This window comes from Neopelma chrysocephalum, unplaced genomic scaffold (assembly GCF_003984885.1).
Source record: "Neopelma chrysocephalum unplaced genomic scaffold, ASM398488v2 Primary Assembly neopelma1_139, whole genome shotgun sequence".
Lineage (NCBI taxonomy): Eukaryota > Metazoa > Chordata > Aves > Passeriformes > Pipridae > Neopelma > Neopelma chrysocephalum.
Window position 1 is genome coordinate 3,023,759 of NW_020897801.1, and position 25,089 is coordinate 3,048,847.

General features: G+C 39.5%; 1 protein-coding gene across 2 annotated transcripts in view; it reads left to right on the top strand.

Annotated features, from left to right (window-relative positions):
* Positions 1-25,089, top strand: part of PDE3A (phosphodiesterase 3A) — an 86,472-nt gene that overhangs the window by 46,280 nt on the left and 15,103 nt on the right. For both annotated transcript variants that reach the window (XM_027699724.1, XM_027699725.1), the window contains exons 3-12: positions 344-498; positions 3,944-4,059; positions 7,856-8,075; positions 11,749-11,834; positions 12,266-12,435; positions 13,732-13,869; positions 18,997-19,108; positions 20,360-20,473; positions 21,896-22,095; positions 24,228-24,431. In XM_027699724.1, coding sequence (XP_027555525.1) covers positions 344-498; positions 3,944-4,059; positions 7,856-8,075; positions 11,749-11,834; positions 12,266-12,435; positions 13,732-13,869; positions 18,997-19,108; positions 20,360-20,473; positions 21,896-22,095; positions 24,228-24,431 — 1,515 coding nt within the window. The remainder of the gene's footprint in view (positions 1-343; positions 499-3,943; positions 4,060-7,855; positions 8,076-11,748; positions 11,835-12,265; positions 12,436-13,731; positions 13,870-18,996; positions 19,109-20,359; positions 20,474-21,895; positions 22,096-24,227; positions 24,432-25,089) is intronic.

Sequence of the window (25,089 nt, forward strand, 5' to 3'; positions counted from 1 at the left end):
TCCTTTTATGACAGATGCTCCAATCCACCTTTGTGGCCCTGCTAATTTGTTTAAGTGCCTTTGGCCACATCAGATGTTGAACCTCTGTGGCTATGGGGCTGTGGGTGTAGACCTTTTTTAAAACTTGAAACAGGGAGGATGGTCCAGACCCTGCAAGCATTTAAAACATTGGCTGTGTTGATTTGAGTAGAAGGAAAGCACCCCAATACCTGGGAGAATCCAGATTTACGGTGCCTCACTAGTTGTTGTCAGGCAGAATTAATCAAATGGAAATGGTTTTTCTTCTGCATGTTTGAAGGGTTTGTAAGCTGATATAAACTCTAAGCAACTGATTTCTCCTCAGCGCTTACGGAAAAGTTTGCCTCCAGGACTGCTGAGACGAGTGTCCTCAACTTGGACCACAACAACATCAGCCACAGGATTACCTACACTGGAGCCAGCTCCAGTGAGAAGGGATCGCAGTGCCAGCATCAAACCCCATGAATCATCTTCATCCAGGTTACAAATTACCTCCTCTCTCTTTTATGTTTCTGTTTGGGCAGATTTCTTTGGTTCTGTGTGATGATGTCCCTCGTTCAAAAATGCTGGCTGTGAAGTGTGTTAAAACTACTTCTTCATGTTTCTTTAAGTTGGGTTGCCAAAGAAGGAGCATTCGCAAGTTTAGTCAGATTGCGCCAAAATTATTTGTATTATTGGGAAGTAAAATAAATTTTAAAAAATCTGTTTATGCTAACAAAGTGCAGAAGTGCACAGTGAGATTGGAAGAAAGGCAAAATATCTGGTTGAATTCTTCTTGATATGTAGCAGTTTCCTGCGTGGGTATTGCCCAGCCAAGAAAAAACTTTAACAAGTGACCCAGCCATTTCTAAGAACACACCTAGTGATGTGGTTCTGTCATTAAACCAGTTCATAAAGCACTTCTCCATCCTCCATTCTTCTCAGGGCCTGATCCCTGAGCCAGTATCATAAAATACATGGTCCTCCCATGAAATGGAGAAAGAGAAGTTGTATCTGCTCAGCTGCTTACATCTAGCAGATGACTTGTTTAGGGCATTTGCAGAGGACTGAGACCTATGTACCTCACATTTTGGGATTTCCATGCTACCATAAAGCCTGAGTTGAGCTGCTTTTAACCCTCCACAGGGTCTGTGGCAGATAATCCAGTAGCAGACAGTGAAGAAGTTGAATGAATGTCATCCTTGTGCAAAGAGCTCTTGTTTGTGACAAGAAAGGCTTGGCTCCCAGGCACTGTTAACTGTGATCATGTTGTGTAGCTATTTCAAGAGGATTTCCTCCTTTCTGGCTCCATGAATATTCTTCTGTTCTAGTCAGAGAGGAGCAGAGCCTTCAAAAGTAGGGTGGAGGGCAGTCAGTTGTGGTGCCACCCTGAGAGAATAAAGTTCAGGTCCCCTCCCCAACCTCAGCAAGGGTTATCATCTTGGAGCTGGAGGAGAGAATGTGGAGACATGCTTTGCTCTGGGGAAAGAAAGATCAGAACCAAAGCACCAAATTCAAGAAGAGAATTTGGAGTCATGTTATCAGAAGACTCACATGCTTTTCTGAAATTCAAAATTTGGTACCAGTAGCAGAGAAAAATATAGGGCCTGAGAGGGCCTGAGAACACCAGTGTTGGCTGTTAAATAGCTTGGGTGAACACAGCCCCAGAGAGCTGCATTCTTCCAAGGTCAGCCTTTCCTCCAGATACATAAACCCTTCCCACAGAGGAGACTCTCATGCAGGGCATCGAGGTGCTCAAGGCAGCCTGCAAAGTGCACTGCAAGAAAAACACGTGGCTGGCCAAAATTCCCTTTGTGAGGAGTCCCAGCTATCTCAGTAAAAGCTCGAACCAAATGGAAACGCTCTTCACTCACCGACCTGTGGTTCCCAGGGTGTATTTGATTTATGCTGTTGATCCCAGTCTCACGTAGTATGTAAGCATCCCAAGATGGGAATCAGAGGGAGAAGGAGAGCAATTAAATATTATTGTTGGTCCTTTCCTGCAGTTGTTATATAACTCTGCACGATGAGCCAGCTAAGCAGGCTATCAATTCTTCCTATGTTTAATGTCGCCAATTGTATAATTATAGCTCTGTCAAGCCTCCCAGCCTACTGTTTGTAGTACTTCTCTTACAGTAGGAGAAACAATGTGTATTCCAGAAAGGGCAAAAATGGATCCTATAAGTCTAGCTTTAAAAGTTTTGGCAGACCAAGAGAGATTTTCTTTCAAGGAGAAGAATTTTGAACTGAAGAGACGAAAAGTCCTGATTATCTGCCACTTCTCCTGTACCAAACCAAATTCAAGCACTCCACAGGTCACAGAGAAAGAAGTGTTTCATAGGTTGAAGGGGTAGGAGAGAGGCTGACACTAGGATTTCCCTGTGGCAGATGTCACAGTTACAAAATGTCAAAGTTACAAAATCTTCAACTTGTTCCTCACAGCCTGGAACGTCATCTCTAGATTTCTGTAGTCACAAATTTGCGAAAATCCCCCTTAAATCTCTGTTTGAGATTAGTAATCTTGTATTCCTCTAACCCTATGTCAATAAACTGGTAAGACATGGTCCTCCTATGGCTTCTAATGGTACAGGAAAAATAATAGAACTTCCACGTTCTCTCCCTCAGTCACTTCTATATCCAGTGGTTCTCCCTTAGGAAGTCAAAGAATGTGGTTGGGGGCTTTTTGGTTTGTTTTGTTGGGGTTTTTCTTGAACTTCACAGTGGGCCAGTGTGTGATATTCTTTGTGTTAATTAAAAAACAAAATAAAACAATAAAACCATAAAACAAAACAAACAAAGAAAATTTTTAAAAAACCATCTGGAATCTTTCTTTGTCTCATTTCATCACAGATTATAGGAATTTGGGCCAATGAAGACAGCCAGCAATTATTTTTTGTAGGTAGTACGTCTCTTCCAAAACAATATATTTGTAGAGGTGTAACACAGTGTTGCGTAGTTTTTTCTTACAGAGTGCTTTTTTTTTCTTTCAAGTTCTTTTCAAGGTCAGCTGGAGCTAGACTACTTTAAAAGTCTGTCTTCTGGCTTGTGTGTCACCTCATCACTTGCATGTGAGGCTGTGAGGGGGAACGTGGAGCCTGAGATGCCTGGTGGATCTGTCCAGAGGGCTCACAGGCCTTGCTTGATAAGAGCCAGTGCTGCATCCCTGCAAGCAGCTGAAATTTGATGAGTGGCATTTGGGAAAACAGTAATAAATATAGTTTTCTTGCTGTACAGAAGAATTTTGGTACAGAGTTCTAGCCTGAAGGCTGAAAGCGTGGGTCCATGCTGTTGTAGGGGACAAGCATTTGTTCCACACACAGAGACCAGAGACACATGACCCCTATTTTCCCTCAGTATGTTTCCCTTGGACCAATGTCTTCAGGGTGTGTCAGTAGGATTTTTTTGGGGATACAGTTGACTAGAGTGTAAAGGGGCACATGAGGAGCCATGGCCATGCAGGGTGCTTCTGGACCTTCCTGGTCTCCTGAGGAGCTCCTCCACTGCCCTAAGGATTGGTGGGTATCTGCTGTGGCACCAGCAGCAGAGGAGGCTGGGCTTTTAGTTATACTGAGAACTTGAGTCATTTCTGGCTCTTTTAAGGAGGTGTTAAAAGGAAATATAAATCTAATGTATTTCAAGTCAACTTTTGAGCCTCTGTACTGTCAGAACAATATAATGAAGGCATGTGTATAAATAAAGTGAATAGGCCTCAACAGCAAAGGAAGCCCAGCTTTTGGAGTGTCTGCATTGTAAATATTTTTGCTGAACACAGTACTGAGCACCTCACAAACTGCAGTTCAGCCAGCCCATAGATGTTGTTTTCCTTGTCAGATTTTGTGCTATCCCAGTATCACATATTTCTTGCTGCAGCTCCTAACTTCTTAAGGTCTGCCATTGAGGCTTTTACCTGTGTTGAATGGTGCTTGTTTGTGCTCTGGTTTTGCAGCCCTGACTCCTGGAACAGCTCAATTCTGATGACAATCACAAAGAGCAGGTCCTTCTCCACCTCCTATGCCATGTCATCTACCAACCACCTGAATGCCAAAAGGCAGAGCCGGCAAGGTGAGTGGGCATCCACGACTCTGTCAGGCTCACTTAACTGCTCCCCATAAGTAGCAAGTGCAGCTGTTTTTGTTCTCTGTCCAATCTGTTTCTTTTCTTATTTTTCCATCAATATAATATGGTTATTTCCTGTATTTAAGAAAAAACAACACAGTGTCTTAAAATACTGTAGCTCATAGTGATACCATTGTAAATGTTTTGACTTTTTGATTTGTAGAGGTTAGTCATGACATGATGCAGCAAGTGTGATACAGAACTGTGTTGTGATTTATATCCATGTAATTCCCTTGACTGCAACAGGGCTGAGAACAGAGTGTTTTCTGTAACATTTATGACATTAGCTGTCTGTGCATATTGTCTGACTGAGATTTCCTGAAGCACAATGTGCATAATGCCATTTTCAGCTGTAAGCAGCAACTGACCCATCTTATGCAAACATATCCAAGACAAACCCTTTGTAACTCTGTCTGTGTCTGTATATTTATTTATGAGAAAGTACAGGTAGTTCTTATTGATATTTAGAGATGAGAAATAAGGGGCTTTTCACTCTGTTTTTTGAGACTCTAAAAAAAACCCATTACTCCTGTTTTAACTAGGGAAAGAAATTGAGAAGGTGACTTTGGAATTGATAATTAAATGTTTGATATGACAGCCATGAAGCAGCCTTAATCCACAGTAATGGGGTTCTTCTCCCTGTACAAATGCAGGATAATATAGTGTTTACTCATGCTTTAACTTGTAATTCAAAATTATTACAAGACTTCCCTTTTTTATATCAGCCTGGGTTTTTTCCAAACATGGAATGATGTTGAGATAATGTTACTCAGAGATACTGGCCACCCAACTATCAGATGGAAATTGATACATGCCTGAGGTCTGACATTGAAAAGGTCAGAGAATCCCAACTTTGAGATGGGTTTGAAGACATGGCTGCACAATTATTTTGCATATCTAACACTGTCACATTTCATCTCCTTTTCAAACTGAAGAGAACTGTACAACATCTCTTCTTGTACAGAAGCTGCTTTGTGTTATCACAGGGAAGACCAAGAAACACAGTACTATCTTAAAATGTAATAGGCACATAGGCAATTGAATAAAATTAAACCTGGAAAATAATGGAGATACAGTACCAGGAATCCAGGAATTTGTTGTAAAACAAAACAAATATTACACTTAGACTTGTTATTTTCAGAGATTACCCAGTGAATTTAAAGGGAAAGGGGTGGAGTGTATAATATTTTGTATTTGAAAACAACACTTGCCAACTCCATCAGTCAGTTTTACATATAGTAAATTCTGCTTTCAGAAAGCATTAATAGTCATCTCTATTGCCCAAGTACGTGAGCTCCCACATGATGAAGGGGGATCTCCATTCCATCACAAGCATTTCCTAGGGGTATTGAAGGAGAGGAGTAAAAGTTTTGTGTCAGCATTTTGTGTAGAAGATTGATATTTCAATGTTTTAGGCTGTTTATAATCATGCATTTTTAGTTATGATTTGTTTTCATGTTCCAACTAAATAATTATTTCCATTTGCCATAGTTAATACTATTTAGACTTTTATATATTAGCTCCATTGGCAAGATACACTAATTATTAGTAGAAGTTGATCTAGCTAAATCTGTAAATCTGTTAATTTATAAAATGTGTCTTTAATTATGCATGAAAACAGCTGCTAGTTATATCTATTTTCACAAAAAAAATCAAGTGTTTTCATATGTCATTTCACATCACGTTGAAGTCACTGTTTTATATCTTCAACACTGCACATATGAAGAAGTTCTGGAGTACCTAAGCAGATGGATGTACTTAAAAAATTCTCTTTGTATTTTTATTCTTCTCTTATCTTGACTGTTCAAAATTCCTTACTGTAGCAAGACACGTTTACTCTCACATTTGCCAATAATGGTTAAATGTTTGATTATTGAAAATAGGTTCGCGTTTTTTCTTGTAAATTTATTTATTTATTTGTGGTCACCTACCCTGGAAAATTACTCTTTAAGCAAACAAACAAACAAACCCCAAAACACACACAATGAAAAATATGTCAGGAGACAGGAGCCCAGACTGGCAGTAGAAAGGCAGCTGTGATTAGAAACATTATTGTGAGAACTGCTGTTTAAATTCCCAGGACTTGTTTTAACTGTTGAAAGATGACCATATGTATTGTATCTTCTAAATCATATCCTCTAAGAGTCATGAATATTACCTGGTAACATGTAGCTCAAAAATAGATAATAATCCAACTCAATCTTCTGCACGTCTAACAGACTGCAAAATGTTTTTAAAGACATATTTTTTTTGGATGGAAAGCAGATATCTAAATGAATTCATAAATGTGAAACAGAGGTTTTCTGTATTTTAAAGCAATTTCCCTGTGTCATGGCCATCTGATAACATTTTAATTGCTCTGAAGGCTGTAGTTTTCTGATCTCAAGACAAGCGTAATATCCTACTTTCAGTCTCTGAATTAAGACAGTAATACATGCCACATGTTTGCTGAAGAAATACCCTAATCAAAACTGAGGAGATGTTGGATATCTCCAAATTACAGCTCCATAACTGTCAGAATTTTTTTTTTTAACTCTTGGATTATCAAAAATAAATCATATTTTAGCCTCATATCACAGAAAGTTGCTATCAGGAAAAAACACTGGAACTGTATACATATATCCTGCAAGGTTAGTATTTCATAAGCTTAGAATAAGCCAACATATTGCCTTATTCTAAGATAATTTTTGTGTCTGGAATACATTTAGATAGTGGGCACAATTCAAACATAAAACCAGTTCAAGTTCCTAATGTCTTTCTATCATTTGGCTTTGAAGATGAATGTGGTAAATTAACTGGGGCTGAGTTCCTACAAACTTTAGATCAGGAGGTAACTCAATTTATGTGCATTTCCTTTCAAGATAGATTAAGTTTACCCCTCTATGCTTTGATTGGAATTTTGTCTGAAACTAGAAAAATGTAAAGTGGATTCAAAAAGGAGGCGGCACTTTGTTTCAAGCTCTGGACCAGCTGATGCATTTCATCTTTGCAGTGGTGCTTAGATAGAATAAGGGACAGAGAGAACTACATCTCAGTAGTGCTCACACATGTGGATATTGGCAGTTCCTGATACTCTAGCTCAGGAGTAACAATACCATGTGGTACAGGTAATGGTTGCAAGTTCCCTTAGTGAGCAACAGATATTGAAAACTAAACTCAAGCTGCACAAGGTCAAGGCCAAAATCTGTGAGGAATGCAGAAATGGCACCAGAAGTGCAGTGTTTTCTATAATGGATGACCACTAAAAATTGTTTTTTTTGGTTCATTCCTAGTCTTCAAACATGTAAAAATCCAAATTTTCTGGAAATGTGTGTAAGCTGTTCTTGTCCTGGCTTTACAGATGAAGACAGCGAAACAAAGATGGATCTGGCATCTGCAGATGAGTCTGGGAACTTTGGAGTTTGGTGTCTCTGTCAGTAGAACATGTTGATACCAATAGTCATGCCACTAACACATGCTTTTCATTTCATGCCTGCCAGTTAGTGCATCCTGCTCAAGGGAAAATATGCTTTGTATTTTGAGCCAGATCTTCAGCAGGTAGAAGTGGCTGATACTAATGGAATTTCATCTCCCTGTGACAGCCCTGGGCTTGGCTCAGAGTGGAGCAGGGTATTCTGTTATTTTCCTGTTTGAAAGCTGTGCTGGTACTTGTGCATCTCAAGAGGAGTATTTCTGCACAGTGAACTAATGCAACCATTTGCCACTTCTGTTAATTGACAAGACTCTTCTCTTCTCTTGCCAGGTATCCCACCAAATATTTCACCTCTCACCTCCCCGTGCCATTCACCAATTCAGGGGACCCCTGCCACAAGTCCTACTGGAAAAACATCTTCTGTGTCATTTCCAGACTCTACAGATACTGACACCAAGCAGGGCTTAAAGCCACACAAAGTCTTAACTTCTTCTCAGAGTGCACCTCCCCTGTCAGATCCTGTTATCAGCCCCTCTGTCATCTGCAGCAGGTAAGATTGTAATTTGACATGAGTAGGATTAATTTCACATTGTTCTCGTGAACATGCTCTTTTGGCCCATGTACAAGACTTTGTGATTTACTGCAGTATTGTGTATTGACATTTCAAGTTTGTAGTATTTGACTTATTGTATAGACCAATGCTACAAAATGCTTTTAAAGTGGAAGAGTGTTAGCTACATTTATTGCTGTTACTGATGTCAGATGGACAGTCTGATTCATAAATAAATTCTTTGCCAATGATTTGCAGATCCCGAAGTTGGATTTCATGTTAACAACCTGTGGTTTTTATGCCATGTCCTCTAATATGAATAGTCACCTTCAGGTCACAGGCCAAGTCTTCCACAGCAGGCACCTGATGTTTGATAGAAAAATCTGACTGCGAGGGTTGAAAAGATTCTGGCCTGTAGGCTTCTGGTAAAGATGTGCCAACAATTCCTGAAGGCTACACAATTTTGAGCGTTCTTTCAGGAGGAGTGGATCCTGTGTTCCATAGGCAGAGTCAGATTATGTAAAGTCAGGATTTTTTTTCAGAAATCAACTGCAGATAAATTCTTTCAAGTACTAAGAGTTAGAGTTACACAGTTTAATTTGACACTTTAAAGTAGCCCTTTATTAGATAACACAGGCTGATCCTGCTTTGCAAAATCAGCATTTTGGAAAGAAAGTTGTTCTGCTTATCTTCTCAGAAAGGATTCAGTTGCTAAATTGTGTTAGTGGGGTTTACAATATGTGTCCAGAACAGTGGGAAACACTGCTATTCCTAAGCCTGTTCCAGTGCAGTTTCAGGGTTACCTTACTCACTAGATGTCACTTCTGATCGTAGCAGTGAGTGATTTGTGATTAGTGGACAGCACATCATCTGAGGCTGGGTTAAATGCTATCAAGTTTGACTATCTTTGGAAATGGTTTTTCCTTTCTGACTCCAGTCACGTGGCTGTGGATGTGTCTCAGGACGCTGCGTGCAGGGCAAGGAAGGGGGTGTGAGAAAGTCAAAACTGAGACTGCAAGTTTGCTCAAGGGAGTCATCCTCACTGCAGTTCAGACTGGAATCCCAACAGGCTTTTAAGATGGGTTTAGGTAACTAAATAGAAATTTAAGTGCTTTTAAAAGTTTTCCAAAGTTGTATCAAAACTGGGACTTGGACTGATTCATTTGAAATGAAAACTGTATTACACAACAGAATATAACAAAGAGGTACTACTGTCTTATTAAGCTGTGTCCTTATTACTACTTCAACAAAATATTACTTTCACAAGTAATAATTATGTCTGGAAGCCTTCTATTAAAGAGAACGGTTAACAGTTGTGTTAAAAATGTCAGAAAAACCAATGTAAGGTTGTTGTAGATAGTGATGAAACATATTTCCTTCATATGTGCAAACTTTGATTTCATTGTCATCACTGGTAAAATGCTCATTAACTTTAATGTGGATGCTGTCTTATTGGATCTGTGTAGGTTATATAGCATATTTGGGTTTTCAGTTTGCTTGTTTTCAAAAGCTTAGACTGTGTAAGCATTGCAAATAGTTACATTGCTGACACAGACTTTGTTGTTGATTATTTGAGAAAAAACATATTATTTAAAATATTATGGTGCCATTTGCTAATAGAATCAGCACCTACTGGTGCTAGTAGTCTTTAAGTCCCTGTTGAAAAATTACAAGCACTGTCACATTTCTAGCCATTAGTATATAGAGGTGTCAAATCCACAGATACAAGCTGAATTAACAGCACACAAATAATGCACCCATTAGTAATGTAGGCAAAATCAAAACAAAAAATCTCAAATACCAAAGAAATTAAAGAGCTAACAAGTTGTAAGAGTTAAACTAACACTGGAAGTAAATTTTTAATGTCTGAGCTTTTGCATAGTAGGTTGCTAGTCTTCATGGTGTACAACCTGCTATGTTTACTGCCAAAACCCCTGCCTTGCTGGGGAGTAATGCAAAGTCAGCAAACCTCTGCCACCAGCAAACCAATCCCCCCCCCTACAACAAAAGAGGAAGTCAACTCTTGATGGGTTCAGTGTTTTAAGTCAGATCCACCCAGGCAGTGGCATCAAGATGGCAGTTTTACTGTACTTCTTTTTTACTAACAAGGTGAAATGTGGTAGGACAGCACAGTTTGAAAACCACAGTAAACAGGAACATACACCAGGCAATCCCAGTAAAATAACTTGTAAGTAATCATGTATTAATTCTGCTTAGTGGATGAGGCAGGAATCCTGTGCAAAAAATATTAAACAATCCTGAAGTTAAGGAGGGTATTATAATGCCTGTGCATGAAGGGATTGAGTTAAAGTTGCATGGGCACGTTTACTTCCAACACAGAGTAGATTTCAAGTGTGCTGCTGGGTAGCTCAGTAATTTTTTTTATTTCAATACAGTGCTTTGTGGACCATACATATTAAATCAGTGTGAGTTTGCATATGTTCAGGAAATAAAGAGGTACACTCATAGTGATGCAAAAGCCTTGTGGCATTATACCCAATCAAAGGCTCTCTATCATTGATCTTATGGAAATCACAAGGAATGCGGGACAGAGAAATTAATACTTTTTTTCATCTGGTTTAGCAACCTGAGTGATACATGCTTTATTTGCTTGGCTATGCAGTACAGGTATCATTGAAGACAGATTTACATTTTTATTTAAAAGTCTTTCAGGGATTCATTGTGTTTGCAGGGCATATCAAGCTCCAGGATGTGTTCTGGATGACCCAGTCAAAAGCCCTCTGGCACAGGATTTCAGCCATTTTTACATGTTGAACTTACAATGGTACAAAGTTTCTAGTACAAAGTTTGACCGATGAAAATAATTTTGTAATAGTTGCTTTTCAAAGGTGGTTATATGTGAGATATGCCTCAAAATACTGACTCAAACCAGAGAAAGAAATGTTAAAGTGTCAGTCTTTTGGGGACAGATTTGATATAATACTGCTAAATGAGATTTCAGATTTGTTATATTCTCTCATGTTTTCATGATATATCATTGTTTCTTCAGGTCCTAGACTCAATCATATTGGAATATTATCATTTGAAATGTTCCACTGGTATTGAATTCACAATTAAGGCTTAAAGGGAATCACACACAAGGAATAAAGCTTTTTTTACTGGAAGGGAAGAGCCAGACATTTGAAAGGGCCATGATCTGGTGATCCCTCCCAGAATGAATTTCTGTTCTGGGAATGGTGAAGCAAACAAACTCTGTCTTCTAATTTCTTTGGTAGATGTATGGATGTCAGATCACTCACCTCATGTTCTGTCCAAACTGCCTCCTTGGTTCTTATGTGCTTGGTATGTTGTCACTTTTAGAGGGCAGCTGGAGTACAGAACCAGGGGATATTTTCTTATTTTCTTTTTTTACTGATAAATTTAGAGAGTAAAAAATTAATTTAAAATAAAAATCACATATTACAGGCTTACTCTTGGCAACACAAATTTAATGATGGTGGCCAGTTAATTCAAGCTCTTTTTGTATTTTTCTCCTTTCCTGAGTTCCAATAAAATTTCAGCTCTCTCATGTAGTTTTGTCTGGAGAATGCACCCCGGACCATGGCTTATACTGTATGACATAATCTTACACTGTCAGCCGGAAATCATTTTACATAATACTGTCTGATGCATGTGGTTCTCTATACTGTGGATATTTCTTGATGTATTTCAGCTGTGGCAGACCCTATAACCAAATAGAAGCTGGTGATGAGACACTAAATAGAAATGATGCTACCACACACACCCTGAACAGAACAGGTAATTCTTTGTCTGTCAAAAACACCTTGTTCCTTCAAATCCAGTAATGAAAGGACAGACGTGCTTGTCTGTCATGAAGGGAGAACATATGTAGGTGAGGCTTTGAGGCTTCTTGCCTTTTTGTATGTATAACACGTACAAAATGCTAATGAAAAACGGAGTTAAAATATAAAAGAAATATGGTTTCCCTCATTTAACTTAATCAACAGAAGTAACAGCCCTCAAAATATTTTTACTCTTCAGTCCCTGGTCCCGTTTTTTACACTCTGCAGGGTATATGCCTTTGGACAGATTGTCCAGCTTCAGACCCAGCCAAGCAGCACATATGTATTATGAGTCAGAGATCCTGTTGCTGTTATTCAGAAGGTCATGGGGTGCCTTTCGTGGAATTGTTGCCGTTCACACACCGAGCTCTGTGATTTGTGTTGTAGATGATCCTGCGCAAGCCACCTCTGACTACGAGACCAACAACAGCGACAGCAGTGACATCGTGCAAAACGATGACGAGACAGATTGCTCCAAGGAGCAGACACGAAAGGGATCTGTCTGTAGGTCCTACACACCTGAGACCATCATCTTGCATCCCTTGACACCACCTGAGGTAGCTTGTCTGAGTCCCACTTGTGCAATAGACTGAGTGTATGCTGATATGGAGTGGGAAAAAGACCAAACCAAAGCTGAAATCTGTCAAAAACCCAACCCCCCCCAAAAAAAAACAACCAAACCATAGGGCTGTCTAAAGATTGTGATCATGGTTTTAAGCAACAATTGCAGCAGGAGGATTAACTTTCAAGAATTGAAAGGAACCATTGAAATGTTTGAGGGCCGCTAAGCACTGGCCGCTTATGAAACACCAACCATCTATTTTGATGGATAAAAGTTTGTGGATCTAGCATTAGGCATTTCTGAAATGTTTGGCCTCTGTGTTAGTTTCCTTTAAAGGGAATGGGGTTGAAAGGAAGATAAATGATCTTCTCTGAGTAGCAGCATGATAAACAGTGTTCCTGTTCAGCCACTTCAGCTTCTCAATGGGCTTGCAGTCTTCACTAATAATATATACTGTGGTCCTTATTGTAAAATAAATGAACACTGCTCTGAGGGTGCTGCAAGATATTATTATTGGTACATGTCTTAAACATAAGAACATTGCAGTATGGTGAACAAGTGCTGATACAGCTGCTGTGTTCAGCTGTAAGCTTGGTTGAGATGCAGAGGAAAAGCTTTGTTTAGTCACATTTTCCACAGTTCGTTGTACAACTGAATTAATAAATTGAAGTTGGCATGAGCTCTTGAAAAATTTACTGTAATCTGTTGGAGTTGGACATGCTGAGAGAAGGCATTTTGCTTGAAATGTTTTGGCATTTACTCATCTGCAGTTTCTTAGTAAAATGTAATTCTAGGAAGTATACAGAGAGAAATGTGAAAGGAGGGGCACAATCCATCTTTTATTTGCAGACTTGGAAAACAGGTAGGTTTCATTTAAGAAGCAAAAGTCTTCAGTTGGACTGAGCTCCATTAGCCTTGTTGGATTGTAATGAATGAGTCCTGATGGAGAAGTAGAAACTGAGAGCTTTCCCCTCTGCACTGCAGCAAATTTTACAATGAAGACAGATTCCCTTGGAAAAGAATGAATGATTCCCATGAGTGAATGAATGAATGTGTCTCATGGATAAGTTCAGACACTGATGTTTCATATACAGAATTTCCGATTCATTCAAGTGAAACACATTATAAAGGAGAGTGACTTGCTGCAGGGCTGGTAGAAATGAGGACATCTCCGCTGAGCTGAGTAAAGTACCATCGACTTACAGATGATGCTAATGGGATAAGAGCATAATGTTTTGCATGAGATGCTTCACTGAACTAACGCTCCTCTTTATTCTGATTTCTGGCACAGGACAAGCCTGTACTTGCTCCTGAGCCTCTGGTTATGGACAACCTGGATCCCCTGATGGAGCAGCTAAATAGTTGGAACTTCCCAATCTTTGATTTGGTGGAAAAAATTGGAAAGAAATGTGGTCGGATTCTCAGTCAGGTGAGAGGTATATCTTGTCTGCAGTGTCTGCCTTAGAATATTGACAGATTTAGACACAGTAGTGTTAAGACCCATTGTACTTACAAACTGGTCATCCAGTCATGATCCCTGTCACCTAATTCAAAGCTGACAATATGAACTCCATCTCACTACATTCCTGACTTTTAAATGTCTGTATTTTTTAATTTAAAAATGTGAAAGGGTAAACCACACACCTATTTTGCCTGCTGCCCTCTGGCCAGCGAGTTTACATAAACCTTTCTGAATATTCTCTTCTATCTGCAGGAGGTGCTGCCACCCCTTACTGAGCTCTGGGTGAAAGGATTTCTCATAGGGTACAGCATGGGAGGGCTAAACAGTAAATATATGCAAACTGGTGCAGGATATACAGAGCTTTGTTCTTCTTTTATACAGGAGATTTCAGTCAGGTTATGCAAGAGAGCAGGGTTTGAGGAAATGGGAGGAAAAATAGTCCTTGCTAGTCTAGTTTGCTAGTCTTTCTTTCAGTTATCAGAACTATCAGGGTTTTATTCCTTTCTGGGAGTTGAATCCAGTTACTGACACAGCCTGTCTCTACCCAGCAGGATTAGTGTCACTTCCATAATCACTTTCCTGGCTGAACTTTCTACTCTGTTATGCCCCTTTTCCTGGCACACTGACAAATTAGCCATTTTTTCTTATGGAAGTATTGAAGATTATTAAACAGGAAAGGCAAATAATTTTTATTATTATTTAGGGATGGAAGGAAAACAAGCCCAAGAGAATCTGAGTGAACCAGTACCACTTTACAAGGCATTATGCAGTGATGAGTGCTGGAGAGGAGATAAAGTTAATTAGTACAATAAGGGACAATTAACACCCCCCACAAACACAGAGGTTAGTGTGTCAGGGAGATCTCAGTGTAACAAGCACCAGAGAATGCTGTATCAAATCACGGTCCCTTGGTGGTTACCTATTATTCAGCTCTATTCAATTATCCAGTGGTCAACAAGGAAAACCATGGCATGAATTCAAATATATTCTGTTGTCTGCCTTTTAGTGTTCTGTAGCTTGGCAAGCAACATCTGTGTTTGACCAGCCTGCCAAGTCTCTAGGTTAATTTTAGAGAAATAGGCAAAGTGTGGCTGGATGTGGATATTGATATAAATTCAGTGATGGTTATTGAGACACTTTTGCACTAGACAGTGAGTTTGTGATTAAAATACTCTTCAGGATCATATTGGTCAGGGTTTTTTCTAATAGCATAGAATAATAATAGAATGATAAATTAAACACAAGGCCAGAACTTTCTTTTAAAGGCATGACTAATCAACAGTTTGGGTGATCCAAAACTTTTCTGGTTTTGCCTGGGTATCTCTAAAGAGTTTAAGCACTTTATCCAGTTACATGGAGTTCTGTGCCTCTGGGGACAATCCCCCTGTGCCTCCCTCAATTTGCTCTAAAGCTCCACACTCTCTTTCCCAAAATCTTCTTTTTGCACAGCTTCTAAGGATGTTATACACATCACAGTGCCACAAAATGAGGCCTGTAAAATAAAACAGAGAAGCTGTAATAAATAATATTTGTGATCAAAATTCAACATTTTCTGTAACAGCTGTTTATAATAACTCCCACTCCCTAACAGGAGAATGTAGCAAGTTCAGCCTTGTTCATAAAACATAGATCCTTTAGTTCTTTCTCCCACCTACTCAGATATTTCTTATGAAATTACTCTCAGAAATAAGGGAACAAAAATAAATAAATCTTTTTCTCCGGCCAAAAGTACTTTTTTTCTTTCTGTATTTTTTAAATCCTGAGATACTTTAAACAAGGGAAAACAATAGGTCTAATGATTTATTCTCTGTATCTTGATATTAAATGGACTCATCCATTAAAAAAAAAAGTAAATTAACAAGCTGAATTAACTATGTTTGTCTTGCTAGGTTAAATTTATGGGTTGGAACAAAGCAGAGTTGACACGTGCCTCTAGGGATGCATTCAGTTTAGAAAGCAAATGCTGGCTTAGCATCTTTAAAGCTGCTTGAGATGTCTGTTTCTTCTTTTTGGAATGTTAAATTGATTTAGACGTATAAAAATACCCTAAACCAGTCAGTGACCACAAAAGCATCTTTGCAAAGTACAGTGGCAAGCACTCTAAATGTGGCAGTAACAACTATGCATGATAGGATTTGGAGAGGAATGTACATTCAGTCTCACTTCAGTCACACTTAACACCCTTCTCACAGCTCCTATAAAACTAAAACCTGTGGAAATTAAACTTATTTGCCTTGGAAAGCAAATACCGTGAAAAAAGAATAGGCTAAAGTCAAGGTTTAGCTTTTGCTGCTGGGCCTATAAAGATGAGAAGTGGAGGTGCTCCTATGCTGGCAGTACAGGAGCAGTGTCGGGGCAGGGTGGCATCATTGCAGGGCCTGGGAGCTGGTCCCTGGGTGGTGCCAAGAGGATTGTGTGCTCACCTCACCATCACACATGGCTTCTGCAGAGAGAAACTGCAGATATGAAGGAGCGAGGGAGATCAATCCTTGGGGGATGGGATATTCCTGGGATCACCACAGCAGCTCTTGTGAGGAGCTGTGTTTGTCAGAGCCGGAGACAGGTGCCAGCCACTTCAAAGAAGCACACATCTGAAGAAAGCAAATACAGGAGACAAAAAAGGAATGCAAGAGGTTTGCCTGCAGACAATGAGAAGGGAATTGCTAATCTAAACTTTGCACGAGAGCCATTCCTGTGTGCCTGCAACAGCCAGGAGATGGGCTACATGTGAATAACAAACCCCGTTTCCAAACCAGCTTCCATTACAAATCATGCAGAAGTGCTTGTCCTTCTTCAGGCAGCACTGCCAGAAATATCTGAGTTATAAATGATTCATTCAAGCATTAGCAATCATGGCAGAGACAAGCAGCAAATGAAGGCTGGAGGGAAGGGGCAGTGTGGGGCACCCACTGCCAAGCACCTGGGGCCATTGGAGCCTCCCTGGGCTTGTCCCTGGAGCAGGGACCACACCTTGGCTGCAAGGGCACCGTGCTCAGCCCATGGGATTCTAACTCCCAGGGAGCTCATGAAAGAGGATGTGGGCTGGGAAGAACAGATTTAAAAAGACAGAAGCATTTTAAAATGTTTAATCCAGAGCAATGAATAAACAAAGGTGCACAGTTTTTCTTTTTTTTTTTTTAATGAAAGAAAATAGGTAGTTGACTTTGTGGAAGACATCAATGCCCTTTTTTCCTCCTTTTGACTTGCCCTTACCTCTGCCTTCTCTCCATTTTGTAAGAGAGAAAGACAGAAAAACAACCAAGATGTACAGATGAGTTTCTTGGCTGTGGAAGAGCTGTCATTCATAGCCATCACAGTCAGCTTTGCTTCTTTTCAAGTCTGGAATTACCCACCTCTCAAAATCCAAGGGAAGGAAAAACATGCTTTTATGACATGCTTTATTTAAGATACCTGTCCAGTACTGCTAGTACAGAACAGTAAGGTTTTGTCATGCAGAATAATATTTCTTTATGCTTCCTCTTTTTATACAGAAATGTAGTGATGGAAATAAGAAGCTTACATTTCACTGATACAAAACTAGAATGTAAGATTCCTCAGCTCTCTGTAGGTGAAATACTTAAGCCATGATTCCAGATAGATAAAAAGTGTCCTATGCAGATTCTAATTCAAATTATACATAAGGTTACTTTCTTCACTCTGCCTCAGTACAGGAGGGTCCCGTGGGGTTTTCAGAGAATAAAGTTTTGCCTTCTGTAGGCCCTACCTTTTATTTTAAGCTCATGTCTTCCAGAGCACAGTAAATTATGGTAGGAACAGAAGTAAGATCTGGGGTCACCAGCAGAACCACACAGCAGAACTGTCAGATATTGGTCATTAGAGGATCATCATAGATGGGGTCAGACATCACACTCAACCTGTCTCTGCATCATCACTGCCTGTTGTAGTGCTTTGCCAGAGTTAGTTCACATGAACGTTTTTCCTGGTAGGGAATGACTGTGAGGAAAGGCACAGGGAAGATCATTAATGCTGCAAATTCATATCCTTTTTTCCTGTTCTTACTGTAAAAATCCACAGCAGAGGGGCATTTGAAGTTTATGTTCATCAAACTTTAGGTGCAGCTCACAGGTCCCAATTTATATACATAATATACAGAAAGAAACATTTGTGGTTAGATGTTTGATTTATGTTCAGGTGTAAAACACAAAAGGTAATTTGGAACCATTTCTTATCATATAGCACTCATCAATCCAAATGTGCTTCAGACTGCTTGGCTCTAGGCAGTTCATTACCAGACAGATGGCATCAAAAGGACAGAACAGCTAACAGCAGTAAATAAATAAAGAAGCTGAAAGGCTTTAGGGTCCAATTTCTGAAAGAAGTGAAAAGGTCAGGCAGTGATTTTGCTGTGCCCCATTGTTTTGTATGTCAGGTTCAAACTTGTCTTCAGAGGTGCCCATTTTGCAGCAGCTGCTGTCTGCATTTCTGAGCATTCGTCTTTCCTGAACACCTCCTCACTGATCCATCTCATTCTCCCTTCCAATATATCCTCTCCTGGATGTTTGCAGTCATCTTTCCATGCAGGAAGACTTGAGGCAGCTCTGCTTCCTAAGCCACTTGCTGCCTCTGGAATCCTGTTTAGGTCATTTTTTCCATTTCACTTCCAAAATGAGAGCAAAGGAAAGGAGGTAATGCATAGAATCCAGATAGTTACCCCCTTTGTCAGTTTTCCCACTTTTCTGGGAAGTAAGTCAAGGATGCTCCTTGGAGAAGTTTGTGGGGAAATTTTTCCCAAGACACTGAAGACCTCTGAACATCATGTGTGTAGGTTTCTGAGGTGCTTGCAAAATTTCAGGGAGGGCATATGCCTGAAAGGAAGAGAAGAACATCTGGAAGGGTGTAATGAAGGAATGAGGAGGACTGTTTGGTACTAATAGCTTTTCTGTCTGGCTATGTAGCCACATTCCTATGGAAATGCAAATAGCTGCAGCTGTAGCTGGATCAGGTGAACTTCAGAAAATACTACTAGGAAAGCAGGTTTTCATGGAGTTATTTGACCTAAGGAGATTATATCTATTTTTTTGAGGTTTTCTGGTCTATTTGGCAACATGGGGTCTTTTATTTTCTTTTTTTCAGGTATCATACAGGCTTTTTGAAGACATGGGACTGTTTGAAACCTTTAAAATACCAGTGAGGGAATTTATGAATTACTTTCATGCCTTGGAATGTGGATACCGAGAGATACCTTGTAAGTAAAAATTCCCAGCACATAATGATGCTTCCTTAAAGTTTTGAGGGTTTTCCACACACTTTGGTATTGAAGCCTTTCTTCTCTCATTATAGCAGCTACTTTTTTTCTTCTGCTACATCATAACCAAATGGATGGTTCTCTAGTAAGAGGCTGGTGCTGAACTCCAGCCTCTCATGATTTGGGATTTTTTTCATGTATTTTGTGTTTCATGTTGTTTCATACCAATTCATGGCAAATTCACTCCAAGCCAGAAACCACATAAAGCCATCAGGTAAAGAACTGTTTACTGATGATTCAAGTGTAGCCCCGTGTCCCAACTGGAGTTTCTTGAAAAATTTACCCCTCAAAAGCAACTTGGACTTTTACACAGTAGCAATGCTATGCTACCAAGGGAGATGAGCTTTCTAAAACAAAGTATTCCAAGTACATGAGTGCATCCTCTTCTTCTGCAACTACATATTGATACTTTTTTCAGTGGGAACCATTTCTTCACTGAGAAACCTGTTTTCAGTGATCCTCAAATTATTTACTAATTCAAACTACTTCAACTGGAAAAGAAAGTTGTTTTCAAAGGGCATGGAGGGAGTTATTACTTCCTTTTTTAGCTGGCAGATAAGCCCAGTGTTGAGGAACACAGGAGATGCTGTTTTCTCTACGATCACAGAAAAATATATGAAACATCATTCTAAGAAGTCATATAGTCTCTCTGTCAAAATATTAAATACCATTTGGAACAGCTACAGTGGGAGGGATTTGAGGAAAGCTCCCTGAAATGCCTCCCAGACAGGTGCTTTGGACTCTTCTGGGAAAGCAAGAGACCCAATTTCAAATCTTTCCTTGTGTTTGAACCAGATCAGGGACTTGGAACAGCAGATTATAGCCTGAGGATATTACAGGTAGAAGTCCCACTATCTGTCTGTCCTACTGGAGCCATTTCTTTACGTTTAAAATATTTAACTATTCATGGTGTCTGGAATTTTTGTGAGTCTAGCCCTTTATTTAATTGTTTCCTTAGATATGTTTTGTTCTTAGTAGAGAGGAATATTTTGGCTAATACAAAATTAATTCACCTACCTGTTTTTCCTTTCTGTGAAGAGGTAAAACCCAAAACAACTCTCACGCTCTTGATAAAGTCTGCTTTGCCTCTGCTCGCTTGACTGGCACGAGATACCCACTAGATGGTGCTGATATCCCTCTGTCGGAAATATCTTCCTGTTTAACGGAGGGGTCCTTTTCTTTGCATCACAGATCACAACCGAATCCATGCAACTGATGTTCTACATGCCGTGTGGTACCTGACAACTCAGCCCATCCCGGGGCTGCCAACTGTGATTAATGACCACGGGTCAGCAAGCGATTCAGGTATATTTATGTGTGCAAGTGCTTATGTTGTATTCTTGAAGTTTCTGTCACAAAATTTGCTGTAAGAAAGCCAAGAATTGAGGATTGCATGCAGTACTTGTTATTGTATAGACTATTAAGTTCAGTAGCACGATGGATGTAGGAGGTGTTCGAGTACGTTTGTGTAACTTTGGAGAGAATGGAATTGGTCCTCCAAAACCTAATAATGATGTGGGAATGCAAGCCTTCGTTGTCACGTATAACAGCAGATCTTTGTTAACATTTGGGGAGTTTTTCTAGGCAAACTGTATTAACAGTGCTTTTCAATGCTACTTCAGAAGGATTTTTCATCCTTAACCCCTGCATTGTTTTGCTATTACAAAATTGCTGGGGCATGCAGGTAGTGCCGTGCACTTGCTGCTGCTTGGCTGTCATGAAGTGTTTTTTGCCTTTCCCCACTGCCTCTAAAGAGACTTGTTACCATTTGGCAACCAACTTGCAAGACCAATCTTCTGCTGCTTTATGATTGCTTATTATAGGAAACTATTCTTTTTGCATCTTTATGTTAACTTCTCCAGGTCAGCTGTAGCAACTACTGGAACTGTCTGTGTTTTATGGGAGTTCTCAGAGAGTCACTTTAAAGCAAGAGTTTTTTCTGCAGAAACTACTTCCATTTCTGCTCTTTTGTAGTTGTTATTGTTGTTTGTTTCTTTCTTTGATTGGTTGGTTTTGGTGTTTGTATGGCACATGCATATCATCTGTGAAACTCTTCATGATGTGTCGGTGGGGTGGGAAACATTTTTATTCCTGGAAAAATTTGTTTGCAAGGGTTGTTGATGTTTTTGTAGGTGAGGTGAAAAAGGTGGAATAACAGGGGTTGAGTCCTGCACCTTTTTGGTGTTTGTTATTTGAAAGACATTGTTAGACTGCATGCAACATCTATTCAAGCAGTAAATTAGCAAAGCATCTCACTCAGTCTCTGATAGGTGTGTTCAAGCTGCTTCAAAAACAGGCTGATAGGAGGATTATCAGCAAAGATTCAAAGTCTAGAACTTCGTATTGGACTAGTCTATATGATGACTTTGTATTTACTAGCCTAGGTGAAAAATTAGAGGAAGAAGTGCGAAGATCAAGCTCCAGCATGCCTGTGAATCCGTGTCTTAATGCTTGTAGGTTGCAGAGTTTGAGAACAGATTCTGCTGGATGGCTGGAATATCCCCAGGTGGGATCAGAAATGGTTACTTTCCAGTTGTTTGCCATATTGCACTGGATCATGCACACTGTATCAGAAAGCCTGGAGGCCAGGGTGCTTTCACTCTGCTGCTATGTGTTGTAATTTTGCTCCTTCTCTCCCTGCTTTGTTGCTTCTATCCGTTTCAGTAAGTCACTGAAAAAAAGCGGTGAGGATGTTTTTATTGTTTTAATTTATTTATTTCTGCTCAGATTCTGACAGTGGAATCACTCACGGCCACATGGGTTATGTGTTTTCGAAGACATACACACCTACAGATGACAGCTATGGATGCCTGGCTGGCAACATCCCTGCCCTTGAACTGATGGCTCTTTATGTAGCTGCAGCCATGCATGATTATGATCACCCAGGAAGGACCAATGCCTTTTTGGTAGCAACGAGTGCTCCTCAGGTAAATGGATCTCAACCAGTGTTGCTGTTAAGTTTGGAGTGTCTTGATAACAGCTTTTCCTTGCCAGTGGTGCCTGTGGCTTCCGTTAAGCACAAGTCTGCCAAATATTTTGAAACAGCTTGTCAAAGTGATAGAAATAATCACTTCACTTGGGGATTGCTGGTGAGAGTCTTCTTACACACCCTCAGTTAGCAGAGCTGTTAAGAAAGGTACTGATAAACTCTGTCAGGAGAAGCTAAAGCTCTGCTGACTGATACAGAATCTGTAACTGTGAAGTAAGGGAAGAATTATTCTACCCAATAAGGCACAGAAAGATTAAAATAAAATGTATAGTTAACTGCACCTTGCAAGTTAGCCTGTGCATGATCATTCCATATTTTCTTTCTATTGAATGTGAGCAGCTACTCTCTTTCATGAAAGTATTTTTTCACTATACATCTATCAGGGAGGAGGGGAGTGTGGAAAATAATCTCAGTTTTATAAATGTAGACTTGAGGCTTGCGTAGGGTTACACAGAAGATGCTGCCAATGCTGGGAGTTGAATTCAGCAATTCTGAGTCACTTTTTATTATGAGATCATCTTTCCTTGCTTTGCATAGCTGACCTGCCTGGCTTAAGCATACTGTACTGAAAAATACTTCTATGGACAAGGAAAGAGAAAAGGAGAGTTTAATGGTGACAATTGGGTAGGGATGCAGAAATTCTAGATTTACTCCACAGCCAGCATCCAGACTTGCTCTGTATCAGTTTCTGTCTATAGACTGATAGTAATACTTCACATCGTTGCAAAAATCTTTTCTGTGATACAGAAGTTTGATACTCTGGCCAGGTAAATAAATTGATAGAAGACGTGTACTATCCTTAAATCTAATTTTATGAAACGAGTGCTTTGTGGTTGTAAAAATAAAAAAATAATTAAAAAAAAAAGGAAGTTACATGATTAGCTTTAAATAATGTCCCTAGTCTGAAAATAAATTTATAAGAAAAAATCAAATTCATCCTGTTATTTTTTGGTTTGTTGCATTTTTGTGGGCTTTTTTAAAACCTGATATCACCTGAAATTTGATGAACCTGTATTTGGCTTCTAGGTTTTTTCTTCTTTTATATGACAGGCAGTATCAACTTCCAGTAACATTAAAGTGCTGCTGTGTTAAAAATCTGCCTTCAGGAGTTGGGCCTGGGTAGCAGAATATCTCAGATCCTTACAGTGCAGTTAGGCAAGATGGTCTGTGAAGCTGAATTTCTTCAGCAACATGTACTCTGGGATAAAGAACAGATTCTATATTTTAGGATAGAATTGAATTCTTTTGTCTCTAGGTGACATAAAAATATAATTGAAGTGAAAGCCACTGGAATGTATGTGTATATATTTCTGTAAAAAGTTAAAAAACTTGTATCTATCTTATATGGAAGCGTATTTCTGAAAGCTTTTCTTTCTATAAACCAAATTGTCAAAAGACTGAATGCTGCTGAGGTGGAGAGATTTCCTGGATGGTCGTTGTCCCCTAAAGTCCATTTTCTACATCCTTCTTTAGCTTCTGAGTGAAATTGCCATCTTTATGAGAGTTATGCAATTTGTTTTAGTAAAGATTTCCCCTGTTTTGGATTTTAGCACTGAGAAATCTGTCAGGCTGAGTGTGTGTTGTCAGATTGCAAACTGGAATTTTGCTTGTGTCTGTGTTTGGAATTGATCCGACACAGACACAGCTGTCGGGTGCAATTACCAAAGACAATAATCCCTGTTAACTGAGGTTAGCTCTAAGAAACAGGGAAGCACACAACTCTATGTTATATTAGTCATTAATCTGTGGCCTGAAACAGAATAATCTGTTGTCATATGATACAATTCAGTCAGGAAGCAAAAACCTTGGCGCATAAAAGACCCAGATTTTTTCAAATCAATCTTTCAATAAATCATCACCATCACAACAATGCCGGTGTCTGTTATTAATCCTGCCCAAATCATATCCTCAGACCTTGAGGAATTCTTTTAAAAAAAAAAAACCTCAACAAACAAAATGACCAAACCTGAACCTCCCTTGAGCATCACCCCCATGTCAATCCCATTTTTGCACTGCTGTGATTTTGCTAAGATGTTTCTCAGCTTTCCATTGCCCTCCTTGCTTCCACAGGCAGTGCTGTACAACGACCGCTCCGTCCTGGAGAACCACCACGCCGCTGCTGCCTGGAACCTTTTCATGTCGAGGCCAGAGTACAACTTCCTGGTCAACCTCGACCACGTGGAGTTCAAGCATTTTCGCTTCCTTGTCATTGAGGCAATTTTGGCTACTGACCTGAAGAAACACTTTGATTTTGTCGCCAGATTCAATGCCAAGGTAAGGTTCAGGTTTGGGTTTCTGGTGGATGGTCAGAAAAGATTGTGGTTTTGGCCACATCACAGCGAAAATTCTAGAAAGGCTGCTGTGTTGCTGTTTCCTCTGATTGTCCTTTTGACTGCCGTAAAACATTCTGTTCAACAGTACTGTGACCTTTCTGTTGTTTTTTACTTATTTAAATTTAGTGGCACAGCTTCTCTTATATATGTTTAGTGTTTTCAGAAAGTGGTTTAAGGCTAAAGATATTATGGACTATTTGAGTGTAAATCCCACTTACATCCTCCTTTTCAACATTGTTTTCTTGTTCACTAGTACTTAAGACCTATTAGCAAAAGACTCGAGGGAAAATAGTCAAAGGTTTTTACGAATTTTCATAGTGGCTAAATACTTCCAGTGAATTTGTATTGATTTAATCATTCTGCTATATTGTCAAGGCATGGAGATCATAACAATTGTGAAATTATAATTTCAAATGCAGGGAAGCATGATCTTTCTTTCCTATTTTCTTTCAAATGGGTAAACCCCAGAGAAGGGTCACTAAAGATCTTTCCTGCACAGTCCATTCAGTGAGTATAAAATCAAAACTCTGGGAGAAACTATTCTTAAAATTCATTTACAGTTTCAACCTAACTTATTGGAAACGGCCTCCTATCAAGTT